Here is a 20,659-nt window from a genome sequence, read left to right as displayed (position 1 = left end):
GGCACAGCAATAACGTAGGTGAGAAATCTCCAAGTGTCTCCAGACCACAGGCTGAAAAGCACTGATTTAGGCAATTGGTAGTAATGCTCTGTAATTCACTGAAGTGATGCAAACTTCTCAAAACAGGAAGATTATAAGGCTAGGGCAATTCACCCTCTACTTGATAAAATACAGAATACATAAATGCAGCAGTAAGAATGAATTCAGTATTGAGCAACAAATAAGGAAGTTCAAGAGAGAGAAAATTCAAGTTCAATGCCTAAGGGTTTCAAAACAGATTTTAAAAAAAAAACCTAGTTTGACATTTACCAGCACTGCTAACTCTATTATTCTACATGAACAATTCTGATAAAAGGAAGACAGACGGGTCTACCCCATCAGTTTTGTATGTCAACAGATACATTGGGGGGGGGGGGTCCTAATAATAGGCATCAGTACTTTTTACACCACAAACATTGCGCACACCTGCACCCTTGAAGTTATCCAGAAGTCATATTTTATCCTCATACTTGTGTATTAAAACTCTATAAAAAATTTGTAACACACAGGAAATGTTTCTGCAAACAACTAATAATTAATAACTGGCTAAGATCGTTCATATTTTCCAACATGTTTATCAGTACAGTTTTGTTTACTGGACATTGTGTACTAATATTTATGATTACTAATTTATGATTACTAATACCATATGATTTTTAAGTTTGTATCATAACAACACAGTCAGTTAATCTAACAATTGGATTCCTTTTAAAAGACTGAAAATAGTCCTAAATTACTGAAATCAAAATGTCTGAAAGTCAAAGAAATAGCATTATATTAGAAGCAGTCTATTTAACTCAAAATTAAGAAAAACTTTTAGATTACTTGTAAAACATCCTCAGGTTGCTACCCCTGGTTTACACGATGGTATATGTAGAATTAACATAGAATAGGCTTCTATATTGTATTTGTTTATATGAAGTAAATCCAAGTTTCTTTCAAATGTCTATTTTTAACGATAGAAGTGTATTCTATTCCATGTATACACTTACAAGATGACTTATAAGACATCAAATAGTTTTTGAAAAACAAATATGCATTATTAAATTTTATGATAATATTTAGACGTATAAAAATGGCATGCAAGGCAGCGGGGATTTCTCATGAGAAAGTACAGCTTCTATATATTCAGAAGCCTAAAAATGTTGCAGATCACTAATGAGCCTTCCTCTGCATGGTAAAGCCCAATTATTTGCAATCCCTTGCATTATTTTTCCTTTAAGCTATTACATATGTGCACAAAACACCCCTGTGTGCTCTTAATACAAGCACAGAAGTTTACAGTTGCATCTCTAAAGCCTTCATTTGGTCTGAAAACACAGAGACTGAAATCTGTGCCTTTCATCTGCATTTGGAACTTGGAAAGTTGAACTCCACTCTGCTTATTAACACATTTAGTCTTTGAGTATACTTCTGTATCATAAAACTGACAGAAATAAAATTTAAATTGTAAGGTAAGCTACAAATCTCCTTTTCCTTCATTAACAAATCAGTCTGGAAATTCAACACCAGAATTCACCTTATAGTGCAGTGATTTTGCAGAGGTTTGGATTAAGAGTGGAAGTCCTGCAAAGATTTACTTATGTACCTAAGCTTTACCTGCTGACACAGACTTGAACAGGACTGTTGGGAACCCGCTGCTCCTCGTAATTGAGGTGTGAAACACATAAAATAGGTCTCCTTCCTAGAAATACCCATTGCATTGCTGAACTGAGGGGAAGAAAGCTGAACAGCATCAATAAATGGAGAACTGAAAGGGAAGGATTTATTTAATTGACTAAAACATGCTATGGAGAACCTGAAATAAAGAAGGTGGTTTCCATAACTTACCCTAAAGATTTTCTACCAACTTAAGGCTTCTCTGTGCATCACTATTATTATTGCTATTATTTAATAGTTTATTTCCATATTCAAACATAAGGGAACACTGCTTAAGGGTAATCAGCCAGAAGTTTATAAACAAATCAAGGTTAAAAACTGAAAAATAAGCTCTGTGATGACTTAAATATTTAGCTTAGCAAATCATCTCATGCAATCAGGGTTTGTTTAGAGTAACTACAGACAAAAAGTTTAAATCTATTATCTGTATTTAATCGGCATCTGCAACTAAAACTCAAATTCAAAGCCTTTATCAGCCCCCTGACAGAGTAAGCCATAAACTCTGCAGTACTCATGCAACTGAGAAACTCCATCTCAGTAGTTTCCTAAAGTATCCAAAAATCCTGCAGCTTCTATCGTACTTCGCAGCCACACATTTTTATGGATACCAGCCTTGTCTTGTGTTCCAGAAAACACTACCGAGCTGAGTAATGGGCACAGCAATTACAGATAGGTAGTGCAGGGAAAGAAAACACATTACAACGAGATTTCTTTTTGCAGTCTTGCAGTCTGGGTCCAGGCTGTGCCCATGGCATGCTCCTGTTCCCCAGGAAATCAGTATGAACGTTGGCACTAACTTCAGCGGAAAGAGGACAGACCTCTAGCACGGTCTGATCTCGAGTACAGGTTGAACGATTAAGCAAAGCCTCCCAGGAGACGACGTTGTAAATGCTACTGCCTAAGTAAGCCAAAACCGGAGTCAACACCTTGTCCAAAACAAAAATGAAACAAAACAAAAAGGTATTATATAAACTCTTCCCTGTTAAATATTTAACTCGCAACCAACTGTTTGCTCAACCATTCTTTTATTAAATGTGCACATATAGTTCTCCTTGGAGATGCTGAGATCCGAGTAAGGCTTAAGAAAATCTAGTTCTTTTGGTTGTTGTCATTCTTAATCACAGATATGTATAAAATTATTAGTCCAAGCTACTAGTGGGAATAGAAAATTCTAGATTAGCTAATCAATCGGGCCTGTGCAATTGGGAAAGGGAGACAAGCAATTTTTGAAGAATCAATTTATCGGCTGTTAAAGACACGCTTAAAATTAACTGCATCACAGAATACAGTACCCCATTTATCTATTTCTGTTCTGTATAATATCACCAGACTCCTGGTTTCACCTGGGTTATGGACTCCATTAATTCCATCTATTAAGTCGTTCCAAAGAGATGCAGTGATCCAGCAGCCCCAAAGATTATGGGATTAAAGTGGTATCTCAAATAATCTGAAAATTGAGACAGGTACACTACTAAAATATCAAGCCAATACTTTAGAATAAACTGTATGTTAGTGGATCCTACTGTCAAGTAACCAAGTGCCAGAAAACTCACTTTGACAACTCTGAGGTATCCTAAGAGATGTTTGTAATAAGTGACTTTCGGATCTAACAAGCAATTTTTGTAAGCCTCTTTTATGGGTAAAAATGTGTGCCCTCTTTTCAGACGCAATTACTGAATATTTCACATCTTTGTAAATGCAACATTTCATATTTGCTACAGCTTCTTAGTAGTGCATGAACTCACATTAGCAGATTTGAAAACTAATGGATATAATGGCTGTTGTGTTACTGTATTTAGTTTTTTGGTAAACTCATTAATTTACCAGAGTGTTATGGAAGATTTGCTTTCAGTAGTTCTACATTAATGAAAGTGCGGAGTTTCTGGTTTTGACAGTAGTTTTTACAACATATTTTAGCTGTGTCTAAAGCTAATGTCTGTCCAATTGCAGGCTAATGGATCAGGTTTGCATCTTATAAAGCACTTCATTATTCACTAAAGCGTTCCAAAATAGATAGGCAGACAGATGGATGGATGGGTGTCTGTATTTCCTACCATCACCACCTTTGGAAGCTGTGAACCAGTGGGGTTCCGTATGCAGAATGTGTCTCAAATAAAGGCATAACTTCACTCGGCAAATATTAAAAGACAGCCCAAGCCAGCCAGTGCAGGATACTAATATTCCCCACAAAGCACGACTGACTCCTTCTTTAGGGTTTCAACTGGAACAAAAAATTCCCGACATTCATATGTAGTTCATTTATTTTTTTCCCGCCACAAAAATTTATCTATATTTGTACATCATGTATTAAATGCTCCCCTCTAGCATTTGCGTTTTATAATCTTTTCTCCCCGAAAAGAGGGGCTTGGTCATCCCTGGTATCAGATACTGGGTCTGTATATATATATATGTGTGTATATATATATATATATATATACACACACACACACGCACACACAATGTGTATATATATTTACTATATATATATAGTTTGAAAACTAGTATCTAGCAATCTAGTCCATTATTTGAACATTTTTGTCCTCAATCCTCCCCCTTTTTGCTTTCTTCTACAGACCTTCTACTACATCACACAGATTCCGTGTGAATTCCCCTTCTTCCCCTTCTAAACTGACTGCTGCTCGCTCCCTGCTCCCTGAACCTGACAAGTTAGATAGAAAACAGCAAACTAGGCAGACTCCAGAATATTTCAGTAACTTGTTTGCAAGTTACCAGGACTGAGGAAGTAAAACATGGAAAAAAAAAAAGTAATGACACATTTGCATGCGATTTTTTGAAAGCAATTTGATAACCCAGAAGTCCTTGCAGTATACAGATTGTCTGCCATGTGCATTTGTGTGTCTTAACTTTTGGGAAATGTTACTATGACTTTTAAAGACCCATAAACGTTCAATTTTCCATTGAAAATTATTTCCCCATGATGTTTTCTTAAATTAAAACTAAATATAGACTAGTCATAAGGATTCACTCACTTGTGCCACTGAGTTGACTTTATAAAACGTACCCTATTGTGGCACTTAACTCTTCAAGAGTTTCACATTTTTTATTTAATAGACAAAAGAATTTTAATTAAAAATGTATTTCAAATATGACACCTGAAAGTCCCTTTAGTCATCTGACATTGTACTCTGAGTCCCTGTGAGGGTACGTCGGTGTTTAAATAGGAGATACAGGCAGAATACTTGGATTAAGTGGGAATTTGGTAATTCAGTAAATCTCAGCATTAGGGAGAAATTTGTGCAATAGGAGAGTAAAACCGACAACTTCAAATGAGGTGTAAAAATGAGGTCTTAACTACCCAGTTACTACAGATCCCATATGATCTGTATGGCGATAGAGCTGTTGGGTTTTTTTGCTATGTGCTGCGTTAAGCAGTTGGCATCTTTTCACCCTTGAGGAGGTGCTTACATTTCAATAGCAGATTAAGTCATTTCTGTGAATCATCACAGGTTTTTTGTGGTGGGTTTTTTTCAGCGCTTTAGGATCCTTTGGGATAAGAAGCTCTATCATAAAGGCGTATTACTGCTTCTAGTAAAGGATGGGTTGTTTTGCATTTGAAGCAAAACCTTAATTGATGCACTGCTGACTTCTTCCACAAACTTCAATAGTTCATTAATTTTATGCATACAGCGGCACCAACCAGTTGCTAGTAATAATTAATCTATATCCAAGTTTTAGGTGTAGCTATGAGGTACGTTTTTAAAAAAATCCAAATAACGACACCTCTAATGACCAAGTAATTTCTTGCAAAGATGCAGAGCACGTTACACAGAAGAAACACGTTTCATAAGCAAGCATACTGTAAAAAATAACGCCAGTTTGACACTTCTTGCTACTAAGCATTTGCATTAAAGGAGCATTAAGGGTGGTCAGTGCTCTAGACTTTTCTTTATTTGTACAAAGACATTCGCTTTTCATTTTCCCTGTACTTTCTGTTAACTGTCAAGTAAATTCAGATGACTTGCTTCCTGCGAGCCTATATTCCCTTGCCGTGAAGTCCGAGTGCCGAGCTAGCACACCCAGCATGACAGCCATGGTGCTCGTCCTCTGAAAAGGGGTCTGGCAAAAAACTTCTGGGTGCCACAAAAACCGGGTTTAGCCCTGCTCGCAGCGGGTTTTGTGACCCGGCAGAAGTCCCAGCCTGCTTCCAGTCCCACTACTTCACCTGTAACCCAGGAATGGCATACCTTTACCCTCTCTGAGGAGCAGGTGTTAACAAATCGAGATAAAAGGTACCATTTTCTAGCAAAAGGACAAAGTCTAATATGAAGGACTAGGACTTAATTAAGAGGATCGAGCAAAAAGGTTGTTGCGTGGCAGCCATTTCAGTCAAAGCCCAGGAAGTTAGCTCAAATATTGCAAACCTGGGGGGAAAAGTAGCATTTCTGTTGTAACACGAGGCTTTTCGAACTGTTTTTGCGTGCAGGCATCATGGTGAGTAAGGAGCCCAGCAAATGCTTACTCACCACCTCAGAAAGCGAAGTTGAGCCAGCAGCTTCGCTCGCTTTGGAGATGAAATACGCTCTGGATCCCAACCGGCAGATTAAGAAACGAAACAAAGCCCTCCAGGTGAGATTTAAAGATATCTGCGAGGCCCAGAACGAGCAGAGGGACAAACAGCTGGCCACTGCACAGGATCCCGACAAGAGAGAAGCCAAGGCCATTTCCTACAAAACGGCTTATCGCAAGTACATGACCGTGCCTGCCCGGAGGTCAATACCCAACGTCACCAAGAGCACAGGAGTTCAGACTTCACCCGATCTGAAAAAGTGTTACCAGACCTTCCCTCTGGACCGGAAAAAAGGGAATATTCTTAAAAGCGCCTCAACTGTCGACACCTTTAAGAGTCAAAACAACGGGTTTCTCATAGACGTTAAGGACAAAGACGGCAGAAGCTCAGGGGAGGCCGTTCCGTGGAACAAGAAGGCCGGCAGCCTGCAGACGGCGGAGTTCATTTCCCACATCAACGAGCGCACCAACGCGGGATCTCGCGACAACGGGGCCGAGGCCTGGAAAAGCAGCGATTTGCACAGCTCTCCCAAAGAGCCGCCGCCTCCTCTCCCAAACTCGGCCGACCCCGCTTCGGAGGAGCCCGCCGCCGCCCGGCCGCCCAGCCGAGGGAAGCAGGCGGCGGGGCAGCCGGGGAGCGAGGAGGTCACCCAGCCCCTCCACGGGAGGGTCTTCAAGACTGAAGTGGCCACCGTTTATTTGCCGGCGGCCGGTTCAAACGCCTCGCAGCCCGACCTGCCAGATCTCACGGCCGAGACCGACTGGTCGCCGTGCCCGACAGGCGAGGAGGACAAAAAGAGGACCGTGCACCTGAACGGTGTTCAGCCCCAGGCGGGAGATGCTCGAGCCTGCTCATCGCGGGCCCAGTGCCAAGCCACCGAATGTAACGAAGAGACCCTTCAGATAAACGTTTCACCTATGGAGGAGAACCAGCCTTGCCAGACGGCCGTCGCGGTGAGCAAGGAATGCCAACAAATCGTGCCTCACACGGAAGTTGTGGACTTGAAAGCGCAGCTTCAGATGATGGAAAATTTGATCAGCTCTAGTCAGGAAACCATAAAAGTGTTGTTGGGTGTTATACAGGAGCTAGAGAAAGGAGAAGCTCACAGAGAAGGGTGAGTAGAAGCTTTTTAAATGAGTATAATCTGTTTTAAATGCTTTTTCTAACAAGTCCTGCCCTTGAATTTGCTAATGGAAATTTGCCCCCGTCACCGCGCGTTCCCCCGCAGCACACCAAGATGTTACACGTTGTGCTTCTCACGCGGACTAAGTTTTGCTGCTTTAGAGGCGAGTCCTAGGGAAACCTGCCAGCAGCATTCGCAGATTTGGTATCTGCTTGTCCTAGGATGTAATTAAGTAGTTATTTAACGAAGGACCTAGAATATCTCTTCTTGTACCTTTTCTAACGAGCACAGAACAAGCCGCTCTCCAAACAGGATTAGCGAGGATGCTTTCACATCAGCAACTTGTATTAACCGTAATACCTCACACGGCATGAAAAGCAGCAGAAAAACCTTAATTCTGTAAGAGACTTACCTTTTTAAGATTAAGGGATATTATTACAACTCTTAATATAATTCCATTAATGGCATATGAATCTTGTCTGGTTTACTTTCACCTTCTGAATATTTAATGATATTTCTTTCAGAAGGAAATTAAATGAAAACTTTGAATATCAAAGTCTTCTTTCCAGCATTCACACTACTCTACACACGACAAACTCAAGCATAAAGAAAGAAGATTTTGTTTATCCCTAACTTACGATACTTAAATCGACCTATGAGGCATTACAAATATCAGTTACCATAACACAGTACAATCTTTATTCTTTACTTAGACAGTTCAACCCATCTCTTACATTACCTTAACAAGCATTTTGCAGACTTACTTGCCTTAGTTCACTAATCTTTATTCAATGAATGCACCTCAAAATGTATGTGCACTGTTTGTGTGTTTTTAAATACTTCTGTAATTAAATCACAATTTCTCAGAAGAAATCTGTATTTTAAAATTAGAAACCAGTAGCTCATGCTACTCAAAGCAGCACGTTTTCATTTGAGTCAAAAAGGTACATCTTAAGATTTGTAATTCAACTCTTTCTCTAAGAATGTAGAAATCATCTTGTTAATCCTAAAAATTCAAAATGTTTTTCATTAAAAAATCATCTTAGCAGTTGGACAATGCTGTCAACACAGCCTTAGCATTTTTAGTTTATTTTACAGCTGGTTATAGTATTTTTAGAATACCTTGTCAAATTCTGGATCTTCACACTGGGAAGCTTCTTGATCTAGCTGAAAGCAACACAGGCTTACTGATTTATTTTTTTCTAATTATTATTCAGAAAAAGTATTCCTCTGACTTTCTTAACTTACAGAAACTGCAAGTGAATTGGAAGGAAGTGGCATGCTGCTTGTCAAATCACAAAATATAGAAAAATATCTCTTCATCGTAACTCATCATCTGATCATCGAGAACCCTGTGTGTATGAACACACACATCTAACCACAAAGTCATCCGCAATAAATACCAGCGCTTCCTCCATACACTTATATATCCATTTTTTAGCTTTTCCCAAAGCTAGTAGAGCAACAGGTGCAGCAAATACTTTTTTTATTGCCCTCGCATAAGCAGACCCATTTAATGTAGCCAATATTAGGAGTGTATCCCTGCACTCAGCACCAAAGAGGTCTTGCCCAAACTCTCGATGATTGCTTCTATCTTCAAATAATCCTTGTGTAGTTGTGAAAGTTGTGTAGTTGTGTTGTGGGCTACAAAGCTGTAGCCTGTATTAGCCCTAAAATAGTGGAACCATCCATAAACCCCAGTTCTTCAGAATATCTCTACTGCCTCTTATATACATAGAATTGTGCATTAGAGTCTGCAAGATTACATTATATTTGACCAAAAAGAGCCTATTTATTAGCACTCCTTTACTTTCCCTTCCCAGTTCCCCAGCAATGGTGAAATCACCACCTAAAGATAACATCACACATTTTGAAATCTTTTCAAACATGTTGGGGTATGTGGAAGAGACAATTAAAATGTTTTAATGATTCTTTGGTGTTAACTGTAACCAGTGCAGTTACACCAGTGGTCGAGGTTAATTATAAAAATTGGAAGCAAAGTATCTACAAATCAAAGTGAGATTTCAGACAGGGGGGGTTGTTTTAAACACAACGACATACAAAGGTGCTGCCTTAAAACTTACCGAGAGCACAAAAGGGTTTCTGCTTGGAGCTGCTTTCAGCTGCTCTTCCATATGCTCTAGGCATGTCCCAAACATGTCCCCTCCCAGCTAGCCATGAAGGACGGAGAGATGGGGAAGGAGGAAAGAAGGGAGATGCATCCTTGCCTATTTTCTCCTGGTTTAGAATTCTTGTATTCCAGATCTTTCTAGTTTTCTAGCAACCTGAGTGATTTTAAAGGAGATTGCACAAAGGAGTCCAGCATTATGCTTGGGACATTTCTGTTCGCCGCTGATCACACTCCAGAGCTGAAAGAACACTCTGTTCTCCTGCAAAGCACCAATGCATTATTAACATGAAGCCTGTCTTTATCCCTATTTCCCTCAAATTAGACAACTATTTCAATAATAGGTTGCCCCATCCTTTTATTAGAATAATTCTTTCCAATTATTGCATTCACTTCGACAACATTTTTGCCAGCGAGACCCACAACTGTGTACGCTATTAAGTATCTTCCCAATTTTAGCATGTTGATCCTTTTTCCTTTTATAACCAGGTGTTAGGTCAGTTTATAACAAGAAATTAAAAGCAGTATTACTGCTACGTCTTTGCTTATTGTAGCATATACAAGTCTTCCATCTGCTAAAACAGAAAACAATGTTCTGTGTTTATGGCACTCTCCTGGTTTTCTTCGGTATATTAAATTCCTTACAGTAACATACATCAAGAAACAAATACAAATAACTCACTGCTGATAAAAAAAACCCAAAAAACAAACCCATCCAAAACAAACCCACAGCTAAATCTCAATCAGATTTTTCTCCCTTCAAGAAAATCAGTGTTCTTCAAGTGCTGTTGTAGTGCCATGGGACTAGTGCTCAGTGGATTCATTTTCACTAATATGCTGTAGGTCTTGAACTGCTATTACTGCAATGCATCACTAAATGAGTCTATGCCAGCAAAATTGTATCAGCATCTCTGAAGATAGCAGTATCATCCTTTGGGTGAATATCATCTATGTATACTTTTCAAAATGTCAGTACTACATTATCTGCAATTAGCAACAACATACAGCACTCAACTCGGCTGAAAAGAAAGGGAAAAACCACCGGAGGAGGGAGAGAAACACAGAGCAGCTCTAACGCCCGACGGAACCAAGGGCTCGCGTCGCTCTGCCAGATCCCAGACTTCGAGGGTGCAGCGTGACCTCCCTCTTCCTCTGACCTGGGATCAGGCCCCATTTATTGGTCACAATGCAAAATTCAGGCCATCAGGAAACGCAGGTCTTACCATCAGGCACTGCGTGATTTTAATGCATTAAATCTATTTAAGTAACACATAGTAGATTTGGGGACGGGGGTAGGAATCATTCTCGCTAGCCTGTGACCCCCCCCAATATCAAAGGAAATTATTAAAACTGTGTATTTCTTATGTGCATCACTATTTACTAAATCTTTGGCCAAAATGGTAATTATACCTTACTATGTGGAAGCTTCTACAAAAAAAAAAATTTACATCAGAGCAAAAGTCATTCTACAATGTTTGTGTTAAGTCATGCGTGAATAAAAGTAACAGAGATACAGCTTCCATTAAGACTCCCAGCTCAAAGTTGAAAAAATGTTGAATATTACATGACGCAAGATGCAGCTTTACAACACAAAACAAGTTTTATGCTCCGAATGGTGTTTGCTTTATCTTCTAGTAAACTATTAGCAATCTATATCAACTATAGACATATTTGTCTGCATTCAGATACAGTGCATTCAATTAAGCAAGCCAAATTCTGCTCTGTATGGAGCCTCACTAAGGCCGACAGGATTGAAAGCAAAATGCAAGTCACTAATTCTGAAACCTGGCTAACTGCTGCCTATGAAATACATAACAGAAGATAAACAGATAATCAAAAATACTTTGCTGCTGGAGAACACCGATGACCTGCCCTTTAAATCCTTACCATGAAAAGTAACAGTAATCTAGGCCCTTCTCATTAGACAACAAATCAGCAATTTTAATAAACAAAGTACTCAATTTGCCAAACAAAAATAAGTCACAGTATTTTGACTCTGACAGGCCAAATGCTACATATGAGACAAGAGTTAAATGAACCTGTTTCAGAGATAATTTATATTAATTTATTAGTGGACAGTGGTTCAGGAATTTAAAGAGCTCTCAGCAAACATTCATGAAACAAGCAGTCCCAGGTTCCTTCGAAGAGGCTTTGAAAGAACATGTTCTCATGGACAGAATTTAAATGTCATTTCACATTTTCCAATGAAAAAGGGATATCTGTGTCTCTGATTATCATTTCTAAGCAGAAAATAAACCAATACTGTGTGTGTCTGGATGGACGTTTGTACCAAAGAGGAGAGGACAGCTTCACCCGATGCAGAGACAGCATCCTCACCCAAGTAATTCTGTCTTAAAAATACTGCAAGCAATCATCCTCAAGGTCACAAGAGTTGAGCGTAAACTTACCATCCTGCCTCAGGAACGATGGCAAATGAAAGTCAGATAGCCAAAGCAATTATTGCCCAGATTGTTTGCTTTTCTCCTTTTCAGAAGCTACTTCAAGTCCAGTCCAGCTATTCAGCTCAGACGAAGGAGACAGAGCAAATATAGGTAGTAACAACTTCTGCTGTCTAACTCAATCCGTCTACACACGTGAGCCAATACTCTTAAATTAAAACTAGAGAGTTCCTTATTTCACATAAGGAGAAAAGAAAGCTTAAAGAGTTTACGAGAATACAGCCTCTGAAAGCACAGCCTTTGGAAGTAACGTGCTAGCTGCAGAAATAATATGGCATGGTTTCGGTTGGGATTTCCCCCCCCTCTTTGGTTTTGTTTTGCTTTTTCAATTACAGACATGGCAAAAGAAAAGTTTAAGAAAATAGTTTCTAAGAGAAGACCTGGAAATGGAGGGAAGCAATAGATAGATAAGCTTAACAGCAGAAGACAGCTGCACTACAAATAAATATATGAAAACCAGAAAGAATACAACAAATTCCATGCGATGCACAAATTGTATCATATACTGAGTGCCACCAGGTTTTAAGAGACTGTAACAGCAGTCCTTTGGGAAAGGACTACGATGACTAGATTTATTTTCAACTCAGGGATCTTTACATACCTCCGTTCTGCCTGTCATTTGGAGCGATCGCATTCATTCTGACTATTACTCTACCTGAGACCACCTCCTAAATTCTCATCTCTACCCTCACCACAGTTGTTGCATTTCAGAGTAGGCATCATTTACAGATCGTTCCCAAACATAGATATACCAAAACTCCTTGGAGATTGTAACAATTCACCTTTCCAAGGCAGAGACAGGACATCTCTTTGGAAGCATCTTCCTTAGTCAAGGAAAAGAAATAATTTTTGCACAGATCAGTGCTTTGTGGATCTTGCGATCCTTGGGCTGGTGGATGGTTGGGTGTTTTATTTAAATTCTAATCCATAGATTTCTCCTTTTAAACATCCTTTTAAAACATCCATTTCCTCTGCTGTTTCCACAAAGATCAGTCTGAGAGTGAAGCATTCGACTACTGTAATAGCGGTTTTTATTTTCTGGTTCCAAGAGCAACAGAACACCCTTCTCTTCATTTTCTTGCAGCCATTCATATAACTACTCCCTCTCTTTTTGTAAGTATACAGTTAATTCTAATTATTAATAGCTGAACTGTCAGGCTTTGTCATTGCCCAAAAGGTGCATGTGTCACACTATAAACTTTGAGCCATACTGAAGCAAAGTGCATTATGTGATAATTTATGCTTTTCCATTAGGTCACTAAAGCAGTTTTAAGATGAATTCTTTGCATGTGAACCCGTGACAAGTCCTATCCCCCTTGCCCTGTGCTCGTCTCCCAAGTACAGTTCATCCCTCAGCCATCACTGAGATGCTCACTTACCCTTCCCTGAAAGCAGGATAAGTATTAAGACGCCATAAAAGTCCATTTACCTGCTCTCACCATAAGTAACCTGGTTTTCCAAGCTATAAAACAGTAGCCCAGCCTTCTCCCTTCCGTATTCCCCCCAAGCACAAATCAAGCAGGCGTGGCAGAGCAATACGCTACACACCGACACCTCTCTCAACTCGACATACCTCGTCACTAGGAACAATTTCATTATATGCCAAACCTGCAGATTTCCTAATGGAGACTATTTCGATACCTACTGTCAGTCCACATGGGCACCCTTGAGCCCTCTTATTGAAAATTCTCGGTAACCCCAAATGAAAGCTGATTATATAAGATCAATCATTAAAAGATCTGGCATCATTCAAGGCAAAAGATCCAGCATCACCCAAGGTTTAACCTCAGTTTAACCAGAAATTACACTTTCTCTGAATTAGATCACTAAAAAAACCCCACAATCTGGACTTAGATCTACAAGGGCAGGTAACAGGAGTATTTCATAGCACAGTATTTCATAGACCTTCGAAACTTGATGAGATTTATATTTTGGATAGGATTTTTCATTAAAGTTGGACAAATTTATTCTGTTGCTCATAATGAAAGCTTCAGATCAAGTTGTCAGAGTGGATAAAAAGGGCAAACTTTCACAGTTCACAGACATTCCTGGAACGTATATCATAGCTATTCAGAGTACCTAGATATTATAACATTTAAGATAAAGAGCACTGTGTTAAATAACCCTACCATCACAGCTGGCTTACAGCTATTAAACGTCCTTTGTTAGGAATATAGTGGCAGGAGGTTTTCAACAAGCAAACGATGGTGAACAAAAATGAAAAATGAACTGTTCACAACAACCAGTATGTGGAATAAACATAAACCAAACAAACAACACAAACATAATCATTTTAGCAAAGTTACATGATCTTAATGCTTGCTCTGTTTTCTCAAAAAAAAAAAAAAAAGATACTGGGAACATTCTGAGTGTCAGAAAATATAACTTATGTTGCTAATATATTCCAGCTATTTACCTGCATATACTATACAGGCGCAACTCGAAGAAAAAGTATTTGACGTATTCAGAAAAATAATTCAATTTATATCTAGTTGCTATTCAATAGACTTTAAAAACAAGACGAAATACCATTCACCACCACACCTCCCCACTTCAGCAGGATTCAGCAGCACTTCAGGCTTTGAAGTGAAATTAAGGTTCAGGACTTTTCCATCAGATTGGCTGCAGCGACACAAAGGCCAATAAAAGCAAACTTCCACAACTGAAATGTGGAAATACTGGTGAAGTCTTATAATGAATGATTAAAAAAAAAAGTGTAAGCAGACTATGTTCCTGCTAAATATATCCATATGAATTACCACAGATCATAAGGGAAGCTTTTCCAACTGTCACCGAGCTGTCCAAATTACATACCTGCAAGGAGAGTTTTTTCTGCTAAATCAGTCTTTTAAAGAGGATGTTATTTAGGTACTGAATTACCAGTTTTCACTTTACACAATTAGAGTAATCCTTTAATAACTGCATTTTGACTGTCGGTAGTATTAGAATTCAAAGAGACAGAGCAATGAGCCAGGTACCTATCCAGTCATGTAAAATTGAGACAAAATGAGCTTTATAGTGTCAAATTTCTCAGTGCTTGTTCACCAAGAGATTAATCCCCAGATTTCTAATTGACACCTACTTCTGAGCCCTTGTGCTTAGACAAAGATAGACTTCTCTCTTATCCTGACTGGGGAAAAATGGATTTTCACTGGACAATTTTAGGAAGAAGACTTGTCTGAAGAGGGGCGTTTTGTTTTTAAACTGTCTAGACTCCCTGCTACCCCAGTTCCAGCATTAAGACATAAATATGCAATTCAGTCTTAAGAAAGCTCCTGTGCAACACGTTCAGGGAACTGAGGGTAAGCAAGCATTGGAGATGATGAAGAGTTTGAGTTGGATTCAAGCATCTGTGGACTGTTTCAGAAACTGGAGGGAAATACCTTTTACGCGAGGAGCTCCTAGGCACGCGTCTGTCGGTCCTCCCTGCATGCCACCTCTGTGTCACTGCTGGCTTCTTTGTGTAATTACAGATCCAGGAACCGTTCTCAGCTCAGACCTTGAAAAAACTACGGTGGTCTACGCTGTTTCGTAGCTCCTAATGGCTTCTTCTTGAGCTTTGCAAATACAGAGGAATTTTGAAGGCAGATGAGTAAATAGATAACCAAGTTAAAATATGCAGAGCAGTCCGACACGGGCACGTATTTGCCATCTGCAGTCAGCACTAGGTTACTCTTCCCCATCATTGAACCATTTTTTCCATGTTATAAGCAAACACTTAGAAAAACAGCAGTTTAGGAGAATACTTAAGAGAAACTGGGACGATTCTGAGCTTTCTGTGACAGTTTATTGTGATGGTTTGTTTTTGCATCTCATGGAGCAGCAGCATAGGGACTGGCTGTGTCACAGGTCCACCAAGAAGGAAAACTGCCATTCAAAGGGAGGTTGGGAATCTCTCCAAACATGTCCAGCTGTGCTTAGCCCTCTTTTACTAATAAGGTGATGATGGAGGATGTTTTTCACCATGTCACTTGCTGCATGAACAAACCAGAAAAGGATAGACAGCACTGTATTGGGTATACTATAAGTTTTTTCTCTTGGTTCCAATATCCTGAGAAGATGCGACAGAAGCTGAGCGTGGTCTAATAATTCATCAGCATGAGAGACTGGATTGTAGAGATGAGCAGAGGTATTTTGCCATTAACAAGGCAATTTACACTCAGGAATAGTTCAACCTGGCACGACTTAGGTCATTTCTTTGGTAAATGCAGAGAGATTTGTTTACTTCATTGTCAGCCATACGAGCTCAGAACAAATTCCCAGGGATGAGACTTTCTGAGCATCTGTGTGCAAAGCTCAAGCAAATGCTGAACTGCTGCTCTACAGATTCTCCTGTACCGCAGTGAAATCTCAAACTACCATTATTTAGGGAAATCAGAAAATAGAAAGTACTGAGACCTGCAAAGAGTTACTCAAGCTGCAACAGAAAAGAGTTCAGCACTTCAGGGTCCTTCCTGCTGTTTTTTTCTCCATACAATTCCCCATCCTTCTTGCAAGTACCACACAATCAGCAAGATCAGTGGCCAGCAATCGTACTCTATATTCTCAATTTTATGCTACTGCATAATATTTAGAATTTTAAACAAGCTTTTTGGTTTACATATAGGATGGCTGATGTGTTATTATTGTAAGCCAGTATAGGCTTATATATGTAATGCACACGGAGTATTTGAGCTTGCACCAAAATCTTGATCACTTTGAAATTATGAAAAAATACCACCGACTTCTTATTTCTCCTCTCTTCCCTCCTTTATAGAAACGATGCCTGTTAGCAGCCTTCTTAATTTAAAAGTCTGAGTCAAGCAAAATCCAAGGTGTTATTCACCTGTAAACGCACTATTAGTTCATACCTATGAAATACCCTTTGGTCTGATCGGTTGAGAGGATTTCATTTGCATTAAACCTGTATGAATCTCTGGGCTGTGGCTGACGAAGGGCTATTAGCCACAGTGCAGGGAGTTGAATAATCACTCTGTAGCTGAGAAAGAGTTCAGCTCAGGGTAGGAGCAACAGGGAGGTGTAAGGCAGGGATTTTTGCCTGATGACTACACCACTGAACACATCGCCCCAGCTAGTCCGAAAAATTACACACAGAAGAAATTAATTTTAAAATTAGGTGGATTTGGGGGTGGAAGAAGAATGTAACACACTCCGAAGCTGCAGTAAAAGGACGGGTACAGCAGACCTGATGATGAGCTGCGGGTTCCAAAGTCTCAGGGCATCCGAGTAACGATGCTCTGAGGGCAGGAGCAAGTCACAGCAGAGAGAGCTCGAGCACAAGGGGTGAAGAGACGGACCTCATCTTAGCGTAACTACGGGAGCGCGCTCCCCGATAACCCGCTGGAAGCGTCTGGCCTAAGAACTATACGGCAGCGACACAGTTGCTACTCTGCTAGAGCAACCAAATTCCCTGAGTTATTATTAATACAAAGAGTTGACATTTTAATTATCCTCCTGATTTTTCTTATGAGACAACAGAGGCACAAATATTCAAGAGAGACGCTAGACCTCATATGCACCTAATTCCTGTAAGATTTTGCAGTTTCACTTGAAATACATTTTAATTCTCTCCATTCTCAGTGGGTTTTTTTAAAATCACTAGACAGCCCCATTAAAATATGTATTTTTTTAAAAAAACCCTTCGCTCCCTGACTAACCTGAGTATAATATAAAATGTATTTACGGGGTGAAAGCACTTGAATTGCTGTCTTGGGAGTCATGCCATACGCCCACAGTGCAAATACCTCAAAAAGAAAATTAGTCATCTGCTTCCAACTGTCAGGATTCAGTAAAAGACAACAAACTACTGTCTTGGAAACAGTCTGAAAAATCTCACCATTGAGCCTCTGTACATTTCAAACTATTTTCAGAAACCAAGTGAATAATATCAGCCCTGTAATAACAAGACAGATAGGGGGGAAAAAAGTGGAAAATAGATTCTGATATTGTTTCAGAGCATCAGAGGATTTCTGCTTTCATCCTCTGCCATCAGTTAAAATAACCTTTCAAAAATGAGTTAGTGAATTTGTGCAGTGTTTCTTTTGCCTTTTTTTGAGCATATTAAAACATACTTGTACCCAGCACGACAACTAGGCTGTTCCCCACTATTCTGATGCCAGCCAGAGGCTGCCTGGCCACACTCACTGATCAGCACGGACCGATCCTCGGTCCCTCTAACCCCGCCACTGCGCGTCTGCAGGCTGCCTCCCGTGCTCCCTGCAACTCACGGGCTGTCGTTTTCCTCAGAGAGAGGAAAACTGTATTCATTAAGGCTTAGTTAATCCTCACATAGTAACTGCTTAAAGAAAACCACCCCACTGATGCTGACCGTCAGGGATCTAAGCTAAGAAGGAAAGGATAATCTTGCGTCCAAGTACCCAATGCCTCTGGCACTGTGACATTCAGATCGGGGACACGTAGCTGGTATTGCTTAGACCTGTGCGGCTCTCCATGAGTGCTCCTCAGCTCCCAACACACCCCAGAAGCAAACTGGGTTGTGCTTGAGCTCTGTACGTAGGATTTCTGCACGTGTGCTCCAGTGCACAGGCACTGAGCTTTGCTGCAGCTGCTAAGCATCTTGGTGGTTCCCAGAAAAGCTGTGCTGATGATAACTTCAGACCAGCATGGGAAAGAACCACCATGAAGGCAAATCCCCTGGACTACAAGTCCATGTGACTTTGCTAAGCAGGTCGGGCAACAGCTTCCAGCCGGGTGGATCTGTCAGAGGTATGAGACAGCTCCGCAGCCCTTCTTGGGTCTCTGCAAAGAGCTACAGCGCAGTAAGAAAGAGCTGGCTTCTACTCATCACCATAACACAACCAATCTATTGCAAATACAATTAAACTAACACAAGACAACGTAACCTCATGTAGGGCACACTGAAGCACCTCTCTCTCTAGCTGCTCCAAATAGTCCAAGGACTTGACTTCCACGCTGCTGGTGGAGCTAACCCCTACCTTGTCACATAAAGGGGAACAGATCCTCTCAAACACAAGTGAAGGGCCCATGTTTGCTGGGAGACACACCAAGGATGCTCCCAGGGCTTGTACTGGGGAACCAAATAAGCAATGCCAACAAGCACCAGGGAAAAAAGAAAAATCTTTAGGTGAAAGCCAAGAACAAAAAAAAAGAAAGAAAAAAAAAAACAACAAGAAACAAACACCAAAACCCAACATACCTCTGAAAAGCATGAAACAATTCAATGTTTGCATCCAGCTGTAGACATCAAACAAAAAAGCCTCCAGACAGTTGCTCAAAGCACAACACTACTCTTGATTTTTATCGGGCTGTACCGCTATCATCTATAAATGAAAACTGCTAATTGGTAATTATGAATGTAATGAAAACACAGCAGCAGTAAGGCTAAAACAATTTTTCTACTGGTCTACTGGGTGAGTGATTTTTCAGAACACCTTTATATGAGCCAAAGGCTGACCCGAGGTGTTTTATACCTGTACATACCTGCTGGTTTGATGGCAGAATATAAGTTCTTAAGGGAAGCAGAAGCAGATATTAATCCAACAGAAACATGACTTTGCTGATAGAAATGCGTTTATATGAGGCTTTCCATCGAGCTAGAATGGCAAATCTTTCCTAGGTTAGACTAAACCTATATGGCTAAGCAGGATTTATTCTAACCTGCAAAACACATACCAGTGATTTTCCTGCAGTTTACATAGCTAAAACATGACTTATTCAAGTCATAAGGACAACTAAAACACACATGACATAGTGAAACCATCTTATTCTGCCAAAAGGCAAATTATGTTAATAATAAGTATGGATAATTTTCTCTTGAAGCACAGTTATTAGCAATATTAGCTCTGTAATACTTTACAGTAGGAAACAAAGGTTTTGGGAAGTTCTCCACCAGACTATTTATTTTTAAACCATTATTCTGTGAAGACAGATAACATTAGTGTGTTTAACTAGCTATGCTATAAATAGTCCCAGGAAGACTAGGCCATGCATGGAAATATAATACCCATTCAGACAAAGACTTGAGGAGAACCATGGCCTACGCTTCCTCAGCTATTCAGCGCGGCCAGAACTGTCACTTCAAAACCACTTCAAAGGCCCACTGCCTTCTTAAGATAATTTGTTTCAGTATATTTTGAATAAAAACATCAACAAAAAAAAATTCTTGAAGTCTGTTTATCCTCCTTGGTGGTGGTAATACATCAGAAGTGTGATGAACATCAGTGTCATCTAAAGAGCATACCCATCGGAGCATAAACACACTCTGAAGCACAGCCACTTCTGTAAACTCATGCCATTAAGTAACTCAATTAATATGAAGTATTCCCTCCATCCCAGCAGATAAGGGAAGAAATCCAGATGTAACAGAGCTTTGGAAAAGCTGTCTTTCCAAATCGCTTTGTAAGATTATTTTTTCTTTGTTTGTTTTTAATAGATGTCCAGGGTACTTGAATTAGTGTCCCTTCACTAGCTACCTACTGAACAAGAGAAAAAAAAAATCAGCATATACAGATCTAAGCTTCCCTCTCTCAGCTCAATGGGGTCTCTAATTCATACGAGAAAAAAAACTACTCAAATGCAAAGATTTTGATGTTACAATCGGTATTTTCAGAAAAAGCCTCACGCAGGTGCATAAATTCTGCATTTCACAGGGATTTAGAGGGCGTAATTCCCTTAGGCTGCTCTGAAAATTGCAGCCTATTATTAGTTACTGCCAGTCCATGTCAGCAAATGGTTGCTCTTCA

The 20,659-nt window shown here is 39.9% G+C and overlaps 2 protein-coding genes across 8 annotated transcripts in view; one reads left to right on the top strand and one right to left on the bottom strand.

The window, feature by feature from the left end:
* Positions 1 to 20,659, bottom strand: part of DOCK1 (dedicator of cytokinesis 1) — a 323,303-nt gene that overhangs the window by 173,700 nt on the left and 128,944 nt on the right. The window lies entirely within an intron of this gene.
* INSYN2A (inhibitory synaptic factor 2A) overlaps positions 1 to 20,659 on the top strand; it is a 50,327-nt gene that overhangs the window by 9,435 nt on the left and 20,233 nt on the right. For 4 of the 5 annotated variants that reach the window (XM_072871688.1, XM_072871689.1, XM_072871690.1 and 1 more), the window contains exon 2: positions 6,143 to 7,340. In XM_072871688.1, the coding sequence (XP_072727789.1) occupies positions 6,148 to 7,340 (1,193 nt within the window). In that variant the 5' untranslated portion in view covers positions 6,143 to 6,147. Of the gene's footprint in view, positions 1 to 6,142; positions 7,341 to 8,599; positions 18,983 to 20,659 lie in introns of those variants that run through there. The other variant, XM_072871691.1, reaches the window with a different exon arrangement.

The sequence above is a fragment of the Ciconia boyciana genome, chromosome 8 (assembly GCF_034638445.1).
Source record: "Ciconia boyciana chromosome 8, ASM3463844v1, whole genome shotgun sequence".
Lineage (NCBI taxonomy): Eukaryota > Metazoa > Chordata > Aves > Ciconiiformes > Ciconiidae > Ciconia > Ciconia boyciana.
This window is presented reverse-complemented; position numbering and strand designations above follow the sequence as displayed.